This window comes from Choloepus didactylus, chromosome 7 (genome assembly GCF_015220235.1).
Source record: "Choloepus didactylus isolate mChoDid1 chromosome 7, mChoDid1.pri, whole genome shotgun sequence".
Classification (NCBI taxonomy): domain Eukaryota; kingdom Metazoa; phylum Chordata; class Mammalia; order Pilosa; family Megalonychidae; genus Choloepus; species Choloepus didactylus.
Genome location: NC_051313.1, coordinates 38,603,233 through 38,618,844, shown reverse-complemented (window position 1 = coordinate 38,618,844; position 15,612 = coordinate 38,603,233). Strand labels below are relative to the sequence as shown.

The window sequence follows — 15,612 nt, the reverse complement described above, 5'->3', positions numbered from 1 at the left end:
TTACGAATTAATCTGCCCTCGCTGCCTCCTCTGACTGCAGAGATCCGATTACAAACCCAGGATTTGCAAGAGACCTAAATTCCTCATTAATCTTCACTATCGTTCCTATCACTATTTTTTCTTCCTTTTTTTTTTTTTCCTTTTAAGCTCCTTTCTTAGGAAGGGGATGAGGGGGAGCTATGTTCTTTCTTCATTCAGCAGTAACTGAAAAATATGCTCTTAACATTTCAAAAAAGCAGATCGTCCCTGTGTTATAGCCACTTAAGCGTGGAGGTGAAATGGCAGGAGTGTCCTTTACATCACTGTCTGTCTAAATTAATGAATTTAAGCACGATAACCTAACCTGTGCTTTCTTAGAAGAGCAGGAATCTGATAATCCAGAAAAATTCCAGGGCCTAGGAGTCTTCAATTTCTTTACATTATACTTGCTTCTGTATTGTATATTTCAGCTGATCAGAAACAGGCAGCAAATGGCCTATAAATTGCGTTTTGCATGTGCCTCTGCTCTCTCTGGCCATCTGGAGCCAGGGCCTGCAGAGAGTGCAGGTCCTTGTATTTTTCTGCCAGGCTGACTCCACTGGTTACTGCTACAGTGGAATCAAAAGGCCATGGGGGCTTTTCTCCACCTCCCAGACACGTCTGCAACACCATTTGGGCAGAGCTCTAGCAGTGACATTTTGGCTCGGGGAGCCACGGATGCATATTTCTATCAAGAGAGGCAGGCTCCATGAAGCAGGGTGGACTGAAATGTCCATACCAGCTGCTAATTACATTAAACCTAGCCCACAATTCACGGTGGCTGCTTGTCTAGATACCGTGGTAGCATCCAGTTTGTTCTGCTTTTCTCTGGCTATATACCTGACCATGTTCTTCAAACTCATGCTTTGCAGAAGGCTGGGAACAGGGCTTAGAAGGAGGCAAACTAGGTGAGGTTTCCTCAAGTGGTGGCTGACAAGCATCTCATCAGAAGCCCATTTCTCTGGGTCCTGCTCTTACCTGGGTATGGCACTCTTCCTTTGGTGACCAGCTCTGTAAGTAAGATTCCAAAAGACCACACATCTGACTTGATTGTGAACCTCCCATACAGGGCTGCTTCTGGAGCTGTCCACTTGATGGGGAACTTTGCACCTGCAAAACCAACACCTGGTTACTCACTGGGTAGAGAGCAAAATACGGTGCCAGGGCACTGGGTACAAAGAGGGGGAAGGAAAAGCCCTTGGAAACCCCTAAGAGCAGGTTTGCAGAGGAGAACAGGAAGGAGCTGACATGCAGAATGGACTGGGATTGAGAAGACTTTGATTCTAGTACTAGCTCTGTGGCTGTAGGCAAGCCAATTTAATTTCAACTTTCCCATCAAAGAGTTGAACTTCAAAGCCCCTTAAAAGCCTTGTCTTCTATAGTTTGAGTCTATGAACACACTGAATGTTGTAGGTTTGGCCTGGATGTGGGCTAAACTGTGACTTAGGAAACCAATTTATATATGTTTTCCTTTGCTGTTAAACACTGTATTTTAATACATTTATATAGGATTAAATCATAATGTTACCCTTATGAATCCTGTGGTATAGCAAAATCAGAGTTTGGCTTTTGAGGTCCACAAAACCCAAATCAAACCACGAGGCTTCTCCCAGCGGGGAGACAATTTGATACAGCCCACGTGCTCTGCTGAAATGGAACCGTATTTCCCCAAGGCCTCCCACGCCCACAGAGAAACGGCTGCTTCCCCCCCGTCACTCTCTTTCCTCCCTCCACCCTTATCCCCTTTTAATGGCCATTTTTACTTCTAGGGTAATTTCTTCTTCTGCACTGTTTTGAACCCTTCTTTACTTCCCTGCCTTTCTCCTACCAGCCAGAGAGTGTACTATTTAATATTTGCTTGTTTTTCAAGGAGCAGCCTTGCCTGGATGACTGTCTCGTAAGTCTCCGGCTTCTCACGATCGAGTAAGTTCCTGGCCAAGTCAGATACAAACTCTTTTCTTTCCACTTTCTTTGATTATTAAAAGAGTCCTCGCTTCCATCCAAAAGGAAGGGTGGGGTCTACTCTGCACTTTACAATGCTAGATACACGTACAGGGAATTAAAATAGATTCAGCAGCCTGTGCTCTCATAAGTTAGGCTCAGCAATGATAAAGTAGCTCACTGAACAAACTAAAAGAAAAGCACAAGGAATTTTTATTACTGATGTAAACACAATTCTACATTTAAAGTATGTTAATTCTACTTAGGAGCTTCTAAAAAATCATACAAAGGCTGAAAAAAATCAAATTGTCATAGTATCTTCTGTGAAAAGTGACAATGCACAGAAGTAGAAAACAATTAAAAATTTTAAATTGGCACAGTTTTAATAACCAGAGGTATGATATATTATGCTAATTATATTTTTGTTCTAAACACAGTACATGATAACATCTTTAGCAAATCCATCCTGGAATTCCTTGCAATATAATTTTCCTCTCCATCTCTTCTTTCCCAGTGTGAAGTAAAATAATAATAAAAAACTCTACTATTTCATTATGTGACACCTCACATTAACATCCAAGCAGAAAAGTTATTCTACAGTTTTCTTCTCTTTTTAAGCACTGAGTTATTTTTAATCAGCTATTTTTCTCAGGTATAATTATTTATCTTTCCTTAAATGTTAGATGATTCCACTTAGGGCCTGGTAGTCTCTGAACAGTCATTCTGTTTTTCAAGTTTCATTCAAAGCATTCTTCTCACACTTCCTATCCTTGAGCATTCTGTTCATGCAGTTCTGGGCTCTGAGCTCTTGGGGTTAAATGTGACAGATTTTCTTCATGTGGAGAGCAGACTTTACCCTGGACCAAAACTTAGCTCAACTTCCCTTATTTCAAGGAGAACCAAAGGTATATTAAATTCATTCCTATTCAAACCATCTCCGAGCCAAATGGCTTGGAAATCTACATCCTTCTCCGAAGCAAACAGAACATAGTTCTCTGCTGTGCAGAAAAATTCTGTAAATAAAATAATGAGCAAAAGGAGCCTGTCTTCCCTTCTTTGAGTCATTTGGCATTGGTGAAGGTATGTGTTGCTGAAAGTAAACTAGTTGAAATTTGCATGTCATTTTGGATTTTCCAAGAGAAGCTTTCATAACTTCACACATATTTTTTAAACAAATGTCAATATTGTGTCAGACTGCTTTTGTTATTTTCTCATTTTATAACCTACAATAAGGATTATACTCTGTAAATCTTCAATAAAATAAATTAAGACAAAGGCTGCATAATGTAATGGGTCTCTGATAGGAAAGCATTTGTAGATACCTACTTTGACTTATTAGCAGGGGCTTACTTAAATTTATTTTGCATTAGTTTTCTTTTTAAGAGAAGCAATGATTTTGCACCTGATACCTTTGGAGGGAAGAAATGAACTCTGTTGTCTTTGTCAAACCTCTCCTACTTCTTTTCTGTTTCAAATAGCAGCCACTGAAACTTCTCTAAAGGTAACTCATTTTTTTCCTTTTCAAGGCAGTCAAAGGTTTAATTAAAGCAGTGATAAGCTGCTAATTATTAACTGAGGTTTCAGCTGAAAAGAACTAATCACTGCTCACTGTTCTTCTCATCTCCTTACCCCTCTTTCCCTTCAACTTGGTTTTCCACTTACTAAGGATACAAAGCTATTTGTCCTAAAATGCAGCTCCATACGGGAGAGAGTTAACCAGTGGTTTGGGGCCAGGGTCTTTGCAAATGGCTGTGTAGGCTGCACACTGCAAAACCACAGTCTATGAAAAGGCGTCCCTGCAGTTGCCTGGGGCGCTGCCTACACAATCCCACAGGTGGCCTGGCTGGGAGCCGTGATGACGGGCTCTCTCCTTGAAATTTGGGAGGTACAGAAATCTGGGAGGAAGCTCTGCCAACTCAGATATTTTTTCACAGACATCAGGGCAAGCATAAAGTCAAGCTCAAGTTGTCTTCTAAGCAGTACAGATTTGTAGGAGAAAGAAAAACATGTCAAAAGGCATATGCTACAATTAACTTGGTATTGCTATATAACTCGCTGATTCACTGTTTGAAATTCTCCTGGTTGGGAGCGGGACTTACATGCCGGCACAATTTTCTCTCTTCTGCATAGAACCATGCAGGTGATGATAAGTATGAATGACACCATGAGCTTTTGGAGGATACTGTAGCACTCAGTATACTTACTCAATGTTTAGGTGATTAAAAAAAATTACCATCGCTATACTTTTCATTTCTTACTGAATTACTTTCATGGATTAGGATTCTTTTAAGCCAATACACCAAGGCCATACATAATATGAATCTATGCATGTACATACATATGTATGTATGTACACACCTGAAAGCATCTTTTCCACTGGATGCTTTCCAGGTAGTATTTGTGAATTTTACCAGTCTCCCAAAGTAGTCATTGCTGAAAGTCTTAGTATCTTTACACTTTAGTCATTTAACTCCCTGAAATAGCATAGAAGACCAGTTAGCCTTAGGCTGAATTATTTTCTGTGGTGAGTAAGCACACCAGTGTTTTAAATAAAAAATGTCTTACACACATCTTAATCCTGTTTCTCTAAATTCTGTTAAGAGAGACTTGAAATGAGCTCTGTTCACTCCCGTGGCTTCCATGACTGGCTGGACCTCAATGGCATGTGCTTTCACATCACCAGATGGGACCTCTCTCCTGAGATCCTGACCTGTAAGTCCAATTCCCTCCTCAATGTCTCCACTGGGATGTCTCCAAAGGCCCCTCAAATACAACATCCAAAACTATCTTCCCCACAATTCTGCCTCTTTTTCTGTCTTTGCTGCCATGGTAAACTACTCACCTGATAATACCAGAATCCCAAGGATCATCCTAATCTGAATACTGTGTCTATTTTTTCATTACTGTGCTTTCAGATACCAGAACAATGCCTGGCATATAGAAGGAGCTCAATAATGAATGATCTTTGCCCTGCCCTCACCCTCACTTCATCACTCTCCATATCGAGTCCATCCTCACATCCTCCCTCTAGTCCAAGAACATCGTCACCTGCCAGGACTCCTGCAACAGGCTTCCAACAGGACCTACAGATATAATCTGGCTCTACCTACCTTTCCAGACTCTTCTTGATATCCTGGACCTTCCCCTGAGGGCCAACTTCTCCATTGGCCTTCTTTGCTTTGCAAATGCCAAGCTCTTACTTGCTCCAGGGCCAAAAGGACAGGCTGTTCTCTTCACCCAAAATCCCCACCCATGGCTAACTCTTACTCCTCCTTTGTTTTCAGCCTAAGGGTTACTTTGCCTGACCCAGACTGGTCTGTGTTGCCAGAGCACGTTTTTTTTGTAGCTGATACTATTTAAGTGCAAAAAATGCATTAACTGTTTGAAATGAGTCTCTCTTAACAGGACGTACCATCCTTAAGGGCAAAACCATGTCTTTTTTGATGATCACTGTATCTCCAGTACTAAGCCCCAGGGCCTGGTGGACAGAAGGCACAGATAAACTGCCACTGAAGGAATGAGTGAATGAATGGACAGCCATGGATCCTTAGAGGCTTTATTACCAGCTCCCTGCTCTCTCTGAGTCCTCTCCTTGTCCTTGGTGACCAGTGTCACTGTCTGTCACTGTCTCGATGCCCTTCTATGGTTCTAACAACTCCCAAGTATAATGGAAGAGCATCTGTTTATACCCTAATGCAACTTAAAACCACCTGGAAAACCCTGTATTTTTAGTGCCAAATGAAAAGTGTTTAGACCCTTTTTGGGTCTGAGTGAATTTGTGTGAGGTGGAGCATGGAGCCAGTTCACTGCGGCTGCAGCTGGTGGTGGCAGTTATACTGGCAGAAAGACAGGGTATCAAGAGGCCTTGGAAGTGTTCACTGTAAGAGAGAGCAGAAAACTCTTTTCTTTAATAGATGGATGACAGCAGGTGACTGGACACCAAACACTTTAACCTCAGGGGGCCCTGGACTTTCTCTTTTAAAATAAGATAATCACCCATGTTTCAAATAAAAGAAATAAGAGGGTTGTGGATTTGTTGTTATCAAAGGGTTTGCATGAACCCAGCAACCATCCCTGCCCTCCCCCCCCCACCCCACAACTTACCACTGTCACTGGGCTGTGTTTTGCCCTCACCATCTTCCTACCAGAAAATATTTACTGGGCTTTTACCATGTGCCTAGCACCATACCTGGTGCTGGGGATGCAACAGGACACACACTCCCTTGTTCTCACAGAGCTTGCATTTTAGTTTGGGAAGGAGATGCAATAAATGGATGGCTCATATATACGTCAGATAAGAACAAGCACAATAAAAGAAAATTAAATGGGGTACAAGGATAGATTGTGTGGATCTTTGCAAGCTACACTGAGGATTTTGGGCTCTACCCTAAGAGTGACAAGAGGCCACTGGAGCCTGTGAGTAAGGGGAGAGGTGCAATGATGTTCCATCTCATTCCTTCTCCTTGCCTTTAAAGCATGGAAGATAATACCTCATTACCTTGAGAATGAGCTACGCTGAGAAATAATGTGAAAAGTATTGTAACTTTTCAAAATTTCTGAAAAGCATCATGACATCTTGAGGCCCATGGATGTCTATTAGCAATTAGCAATTGGGTAGGTTATGCTTCCATTGTCACTTCTGTCATCACCACATTTGGGCTATTTCAGCACACTTTTGCCATTTGAATAACATGAATAATCTCAGTAACAAAGAAGTAAAACTCAGCATACTCCAACACTTTGTAAATATCAAACATTTCTGAGAAATAAATGTTCTTTTCTGAGTTTATTCTTCCTCGATGTTCTTCCTTTCTTAATAAGCATTTCTTTTTGTCACTGCTGTAGGCTCGTCTTCATTCTCCCACTCTCTTAATTACAAATGTCTTAGAGGCCTCAGTGTACCAGACTCTTCTCCCTCTGTTTATTCTCTGAGGAGCACACCCTCCCTCATAACTAACTCTGTCCACCATCTCTATATATGAATGAAGCTAGGTAGATACTCAGACTTTGTTTCTCTGAAGTCTTGGTTCTTTATTTCCAAATATCTATGGGATAAAGCTTCTAGGTGTCCTGCCTTTATTTCAAATGTGGCAACTTCAAATCTGAATTACTTTTTTCACCAAATCGTCTTACTGTGAGTTAAGACATTTTTATAAAGGAGATTATCACATTACGTGGAAAAGTGCACTAAATAAAGTTCATTCTCCCGTTAATATTCTAGGATACAACTTGACTCCCTTTTTTTCTCTCCCTTTTCTGGGAATCAGGTCACCATTACCCCAGGCTCCAAGTTATAAAACCTGAAAGCCATTGGGAACTCCCTCCTCTCCTTAAATCCTCACATCTAATCCATCACCAGGCCTTTTGTTTCCCTTTTTGACAGGTGTTGGGGAGTGACTCACCCCACAAAAGACATGTCAATCTGCATTTCTGTGGGTGTGAACCTATTTGTAAACAGATGTTATTATTAGTTAAGGAGTGAACCCATTTGTGAATGGGGTCTTTGAAGATCCTTTTTAGACGGGCCTTAATCCACATGACTGGAATCTGTATAAAGCAGAGGAAATTCAGACACAGAAGGCAGCAGAAGCCAGTAGTGGAAATCAGTGGAGCAGACACATGGAGAGAAACTGCCACGTGCTAGAGGAATGCCGGAATGCTATGGACCCTGGGAGCAAGAAAGCCCTGCCAAAACCTTGATGTCGGACTCCTAGCCTCCAAAACCATGAGATGATACATTTCCTTTGTTAGGCTTGCATTGTGCGGTATTTGTCATGGCAGCCCTGGCAAACTAAGGCAACATGTCTCTCAAATTTATCCTTTCTGGAGCATTCTCTCTGCTACAACATGGGTTGGGTTCTCATCACCTCTGCTAAGTTCTCCTGCTGGGGTGCCCTGCCTACAGCTCTTCATCCATCTAACATATCACTTTAAGCCTCACCTGTGGAAAGTCCCTTCCTCCCTAACCATACAGTAGTCCTCAATTGCATTAAGCTCAAATTCCCCACCTGGTCTTCAAGGACCTGCGTATCCATTCAGTTTTTGCTACCCCAAACACCTAGTTAAATCTAGTCTAGCTTGCCTTCCCATAACTCGTCCCTTACACCTGGCAGGTTCATGCTTGGTTGAAATGCCTTCTCTTCTTCCATCTGCTCAGCTAAAGCTGACTCAGCTCACTTTCCACATCTTTGATGAAGTCATCTTGGATTACTCCAGCCTTCACTGATCTCTCCAACTGCACTTAGAGCCAATGCTAAAACAACTGCTCAGTGCTTGATAACAGTAGCTACAATAACAGCTAAGCACATATTGAGTGCTTGCCAAGCGTTGGGCATCATGCAAAGTGCTTTACACCCATGAGGTAGCTACCAGTAATAGTCCTGCTCTACAGACGAAAAACCAAACACAGAGAGGGAAAGTGATGTGTCAAAAGACATGTGTAAATGGTGGAACTGGGATTGGAACCTAGGGAATCCGACTCCAGAGTCCTAGTGCTTAAACACCACACTCTGTTGCCATGCCGGTGTCTCCTCTGTCTCTCTCTACTAGTTCATGTTATTTTTTATCTCCTTAAGCAGAGTGTAAATCCTTTGAGGTTGGAGACCACATTCCTCCACAGTACATTACCTAACTCTGGTTAAACAGCAACTGCTCCGTAAATGCTTGTTGACTGGCTAAAGGGTCAACCTAGGCACCAATTTATCCAACACCCTGACGGCCAAAGAAATTTATTCTTGACAGTTCTTTTCTTCCTTTACACAAATTCAATCAAACCAAATACAAAGAAAAAAGTGACATTATAGTGGTGCAACAAGTAGTAATTATTTTTTTATCCTTAGGGTCATAGGACTAAAATCATCCTTACCATCCTTTAAAACAGCCTGACTGGATGCTCTCAGTTTTTAAGTGAAAATGGGATGACTGGCTAAATTAATTAAGTCAGGATGGCCCGCCCCAATTCCCAGGTCACCTCCCAGCAAATGAGGTCCCTCCATCCCTAGTGACCAGGCAATCTGCTTTTCATTTCTGCTTCAAATAGAAATAGTTGCTTGATTTGGTACTTGTACTCTGTGAATCTTTGTGCATTAAGATGACGGCACTGGTATTTCAAATGCTCAGATGAAGGCCACAGATACATTTGCTCCTAAGCCCACCTCCTGCACTAAGTGTAGGTAAGCTGGCCAGGAAACAGGGAGCAAATGCTCTTCCGTGACAATGCAAAGAGGCCCAGCTGTGGGCTGAGCTGGGTTTGGGCAGTTATTTGTGGAAGGCAGAATCATCAGTCATTTAGGAAAGGGGCTTCCTAAAACCAGCTTTGAACACTGGATTTGCTACGTGATCATTTAAAACCTTCTCAGGTTTCAGTCCCCTTGTCTATAAATTGGGGCTGAAAGTAAGGTTGTGGTGAGAATTATAATAGATATAAAGTGCTCAGCACAGTTTCAAGTAAAAATGGCTAAATAAATGCCAACTATTATTTTACTTGGATAGCAATGCACCTAGATAATGCAGTGAGTCTAAACTCATTTTAATAAGGTGCTGAGTTGCATTGGCAAAGCAACCAGTTTAGTCAAAGCTCCCCAAACTTTAAGAGAGGAAAAGAGGAGGAATAAAACCTAATGCCCTAATCAATTGTTGAGAAGTTACTAAGCATCCTATAATCTCCAGCACAGTGCTAGGCACTCCTGGGCAAACCACGCACGAGTCACCTCCTGCCCCCAGGAGTTTCCAGGCAGCTGGGGAGACAGCACTCACACATATGGCACTGGCTTAGGAAGAAAGGGCTCAGAAGAGAGAGAAAACAGGAAAGTGAACAAGGAATGGGGACTCCTAGGATAGGTGGCCACATCAAAATGATGCAGTGTGGCCCTCGGTTTTCCCTGGGTGGGTCTAGGGGACTCAGCTCACATCACCGGCTCTTGGCAGAGAGCTGGGCTGACAAGCCCTTTTTTGCCCTGCAATCAGGTCAAACCCATAGCCCTGACTCAGAAAATATCCTCTCTGGCTGAAAACTGGGCCAAGGTGGAAGTGTAGCTGGTGCCGACTAAAAGACGCAGAGTTGTCTCTGCAGAGAATAGAAGCCTTGCTCTAATAGCATTTTCAAGGAGGAAAAAAGGCAATAGCTTCAACAACAGGCACTGTTTCTTGAATCAAAGAAACATCCAGAGCCTTCTTTAATTACGAAGCCACAAACTCTGCATATGATTATATCCAATATTAAATAATGTGTAGATTTCAACTTTGACGTTACTCTAGGGAGTAAAAGAAAAGGAGTCAGAACTCTGCAAGTAACAGGAAGCCAATTACACTGGGGGAGGTGACAAGGCAGGACAAAGGACAGGATTTCCTGGGAAAAAGGCAGAATCAGAGCTGACCTGACCTGGAACTTTGTGGTTATTCAAACAAAGCAGTGGTTTCAAACCCAATAAAACGTGGCAAAGCAAAACAGACTTTTCACACTAGGCCAAATGTTTCTGAAGTGTGTTTTCCAGCTATTCCTGGTGATATAAAGTTCCACTTTAATTTCATGAAGTTTCAACACCGCATCTGTTAAATAAGCATCAATGAAAAGTAAATGGTACAATGGACTGAGACTATATCCCATCTGAAATTCATCACGGCAGGGTTTGGGCAGGGAGTCTGAGAAGAATGGAGACAGGGAGCGGGAAGGAGGGATGTCCCACCGGGGGCTTGCGGGGAGGAGGGATCAGTGAGGCCATGGAAGGTAAGAATCAAGGACCACTGTTTGAGCCTGAACATACTGCAAAGACAAGGGTGGATTATCTAGGTTCAAATCCAAAGGCTGGTGGGGTTGAATCCATGGAAGGAATATTCAGGCTGAAAGAAGCAAACTTCTAAGGAGAGCCCAAAATAGAGACAGACAGAGAAGGGGTAGAAGGCCCATCAGTGGATAACAAAATCTAGCCCATGACAATTAGAGGACAGAGGGAGCAAAGTCAGCCACGAGGAAGAATGGGGGCCCAAGGCTGGAGCCCAGGCACTGATTTTGGGGTCTCGAAGTCAGAGTAGGGTAGGAATGAAGATGAACTGTGTTAGGGCATTAGATCCTTACATGAAGGGTAACAAAGCAGCCTGTGACATTTGCGCCAAATCTCTATGAAGAAGCCAGAGGAGAGGGGAGGAAGCTGTGGGCTGGCTTTCTCCATCACCCTCCTCCCAGCAGTGACCACTGAAGTCTGTGGCCAGTCAGTTGGGAGCGGTCCTACTGACAACCCAAACGTCAAGAGTGAGATGAATGAACATCTCCTGAATTTCTGGGTATGTAGGTTCTTTACTCTTAGGAAGGAAATATAAGAACCACCAAGGGTTGGCTCTTCCCTGAAGGTGTTTTCTCAGGAAGGACTGTGCTAGGGGAGCTTGTTTCTGTGGTTGCCTTGGGTAGAACTGAGGAATGGAGGAACCCTACTTGCTGTTCTAGAATATCAAGGCTCTGAATAATTCTAATTATCCTTCCAGCTTTCCAAGGGCCAAAAAGGAAGCAATATATCACAATAAAAATTCCGATTCAGGGCCCCAATAGGACGAACACTATGTCTGTGGACTTTCTATTTAGAACAAAAGGCAGGAGAGCGGTGTGTAGCTCCCTCTAACCGTCCATATGCTACTGCTCAGTGTGGTGAGCAGAACTCGGGCGGGAGTAATTAACTGATGTCTGGGATTTAGTTCAACACAGAAATTATTCCAAGAATCCATTCACCCCCAGGAGGGGGCCAGCAGCAGCTTCACATTGTGCCACCTGGCGGGCGAGCAGCCCGGACAGCACTGGGTTTGGGGATAATGCTGGGGAAGAGTTGGTGATCACGTCTGGGGTTTGCTTGGGAATCAGGAAGAAATCGAAGGAAGGGACAATACAGGGAAGATGATCGATCCCCCTTGAGGGCTGCTTTTCCAAAGTGCTCTCCCTGCTTTTGGGGCCTCCGTGGGGGAGACCAGCTGGCTGAGGCTGAGCATCCTCCTTGGGCTGGAGGAGAGAGAGGCTTTAAAACATCGGGCCGTTTTCACACGCGATGCCTTTCTCTGATTATCCAGATGAGATGCAGGAGTTCCTTTTGCCAGCAAAGCAAGACAAGGAAGCCAAATGGCATTTTCGATGCTTGATGACAGTCTGTAGTTCCTATTTACACACTTAAAAAAAAATCACAAAGTATGACCATCTGCTTCCTTCCTGATGATTACCAAGAAAGGTGGGATGTACAGACCATAGACTTGTTCTTGACCATTCATAAACCGCCAAATTGCTCTGCCCAAAACAGCACAAAGGAAAAAGAAACACCCACACGGATTATAAAATGGGACTGCCCAGGGCGGAAAAAGAGGAAAGGTAATTCAGACAGGCCGGTTCGCAGTGGCCCGAGCTTTCATCTGCCCCATCTGTTTCCTCTGGACAGTCAGAAAGCTGCCCGAGGAAGGAGATGGAAGACACAGCCTGCCTCCTTCCGACAAACAGTTTTAATCTTAACAGAGAGACAAGGGGAGGAAAGGGTGATTTAAAGCCCCTTTTCTTTTAATCTTTGGCTTTGAACATATCCTTTCTTTGATGGAAATGGCGATCGGCACAATTCATCTCCATTTCCCTGCCAATCTGACCCGCGACCCCCAACTACTAATCTGGTCCCCCGAGAGCGACAGTGGCTCAGCGGATAAACAAAGCAGTCCCTCACAGGATGCCGGTGGAGGCAGGAATACAAATGAAGGAGCTTTTCCGCCTCGCGACTTTAGTGGACCAAATGGATCTGGGAAGGCTCGATTACAACCAGGCACGGTCCAGGCGTGCAGCTCGCCAGCTCCCCTCTCTCCTCTCCCTCCTCTCCCAGGCTGGAGGGCAGCACATTCTGCAGGGGAAGTTGACCCGGAGCCTCTTCCCAAACATCCCCTGGCGGCGATAAACTCTGATCACGGGCCCGGAGGTGTGGCTGAGGCCACTGAATGGCGGCAACGCTCCAGTTAGAGCAGAAACGCTTCCTGCTGGCTACTTAAAACAATGGCTGCATGTGAAACGGTTTGCTTTTCCTCAAAGGACGGGCTGCTTTTCTAGCATGGGAAATTTTAGATTAAATTCAGTAATTAAAAGGGGGTTTTCCCCTTTCCTGACATTTGCTGCTTAGGTCATACCACGCGGTGCAGGAACTGCAATCTGCTGTTGACAGAGAATAAGAAATGCGGGGGCCGCCGGGGGCCGGGGAAGGGTATCGCGCTGCGAGATCAGCCTGGCTCAGTCCCGGATCCCAGCGCCTCCAGAGCGGCTGATGCGCAATCCCGCAGGAGCCCTTGAGCTGCAGAGCTGGCGTTCTGAGTCTAATAATGCCCAGTCGTTATAATACAAACGAGGGACAGGAATTGAATTCACGGCTTTGAATCGTGGAATTCAAAATCTGAAAGACACAGGGATCCGTTTCTTCCTGCTGGTGTTCGTCGACCTCACTGCTAGCTTGTTTGTGTTCAAGGACTATTGTGCTTTTTGAATCTGAAATCTGATTATATCTAATTAGTACAGGCATCTGGGATTCTAATACACAAAGAGTTATTAAAGTAACAAATCTTTCTAAAATATGTTCTCCAAGAAAGAATGTGTTAATTTATGCAGTAACAATTTTTTAACATGAAATAATTAACATGAAAACGGCAATGATTATGAATTCTTCCTAGTCTAATTTATAGATGAATTTTCCTCCAGATAATAATCCATTCAACTTAAACCCTCAATACTGGCAGTATTTGAACAGACACATCTTTTTTCTTCTAATACAAATCTAAACTTACAACAATTTTATACAAAGTTCAGAATGCCCCTGTTTCTATATATATTTCAAAGATCAGAGATTAAATTGCCTTGACATTTGGTTCCTCAGCAACAAATTCTGTTCATTAATTTGGAACTTAAAAAAAAAACCCAAAACAACCAAAACACCAAAAAACACCAAAAAACAAAGCAACTCCTGTCCTCTGTGATTATTCAAATCAGGAAAGGAAGGTCCTACAGGGAGGTCCTCCAGGTGGGAGAAGCCCTGATGGGAGGGGCTCAGAAAAGCCCAAAGTGTCTAAAAGGCCTCTAGAATGGCCTTTGTGAAGACTCAGATATCCCTGAGAGGGTGACAAGCTCAGTCATTACCGCCCATCGGATCAATAATAACAATAATATTAGTGCCACCAACAACTATCAGCTCAGCATCTGCTTTGTGCTGGGTGCTTTATCTATGTTCTCATGGAAGCCATACAACAATTCTATGATGTAAATAACTGTCATTATCCCTGTTTTCAGAAGAAGAAACAGAGGGCCAGAGTGGGTAAAGAAACTTGTCCAAGGTCTCACAACTAATTAATGGCAGTGTCTGTATTCAAACTGAGACAATTTGATTTCCTGGCTCCTGCTCTTAACCAATCCAAGCCCTGTGATCTATTTTTCTAGGTGGTGGGGTAGGTGGGTGGGGGGTGAGGGGGACAGGGAAGGGAAGGTGTCTGGCTATCCAAAAAGACAACAGTGGTGTTGGCAGGAGAGGTTGGGAATGAGTGAATAATACCACCGCTGCTTCTGACCATCTTCTCTAATGTTTCCAATATCTTCAAGGAATAAACACCAGCTCTATTTTACGGATGAGGAAGCAGAGGCTCAGAGAGGACAGAGCTTATGCAAAGTACATGGCCTGGGAAGGGCAGTCAGGATTTAAACACAACTGCCTTACAAAGCTTGCTTCTCATTACCCCGAAGACAATCTTGCAGTATATAGGGAATACTGGTGTGACAATCCTTTCTGGAGGTTCTGGCAGTCACAACAGTATTTGCGTCCCAGAAAGAGTAGTGCACGTTGCTCAGAGAGTGGAAAGGTGACAGTGAGCTCAGCTAGTTCTGCTCCCGTAAACACGTATTTATTAAATATCTCCTATGTGCTCTGCGCCCTTGCGGGATCTCTGCTGGTCTTCAGGCCAAATCACCCTTAGAGAGAAGCAGCATGACTGGTCCCACAGATTCTCAGGGGGAATGCTGCAACTGTGCTCCTGCAGGTTCTTCTAACGCATGTGCGTACGTTTATGTGTGCACCACACACATCACTGAAACCACTGAGAACACGGATCCTCTGAGTTGACAAGATTATGAACAACGGAGGTGAAAGGGAGAGGAAAGTCTGCAGGGGAGGACGGTGAGTGGACAGTTGGATCCTGGCTGTGTTCCAGTGGAGGGCCCTTGGGGCCTACTAGTAGGTAATATGAAAGCAGTGACTGCCCAGATGAATAGAGTTGACTGTAAAATAACGAAATGGGATTTTCCTGCTCTTTAAAGATCGATGCTTCTCTATTGATTACTAACAGACTTTTTCTTAAAAAAAAAAATTTTTTTTTTTTTTTTGGTCAGAAAATACAGGTTCCTTTCAAGGAAAATATATACCAAACACAGAAAGCTCAGATTATAAGAATGATTTTTATATTTTGCAATCTTCACAGAGCTTTCATGGACAGCCCATTTAATTCTCACATTAATTATGTGAGGCAATTATTTATATTATCTCCATTTTACAGATGATAAAAATGAACTCCAGAAAGGCTAAGAATTTTGCCTGGGGACAGAGTTGATTCACCTCCAGGGCTCCTAACTTCCAACTCAAGTTTCTCAGTCTCACAGGCGGCCTCAGTAGCCTG

The 15,612-nt window shown here is 43.5% G+C and overlaps 1 protein-coding gene across 4 annotated transcripts in view; it reads right to left on the bottom strand.

Annotated features, from left to right (window-relative positions):
• FYN (FYN proto-oncogene, Src family tyrosine kinase) overlaps nucleotides 1-15,612 on the bottom strand; it is a 214,984-nt gene that overhangs the window by 13,584 nt on the left and 185,788 nt on the right. For all 4 annotated transcript variants that reach the window (XM_037844767.1, XM_037844769.1, XM_037844770.1 and 1 more), the window contains one exon: nucleotides 997-1,128. In XM_037844767.1, coding sequence (XP_037700695.1) covers nucleotides 997-1,128 — 132 coding nt within the window. The remainder of the gene's footprint in view (nucleotides 1-996; nucleotides 1,129-15,612) is intronic.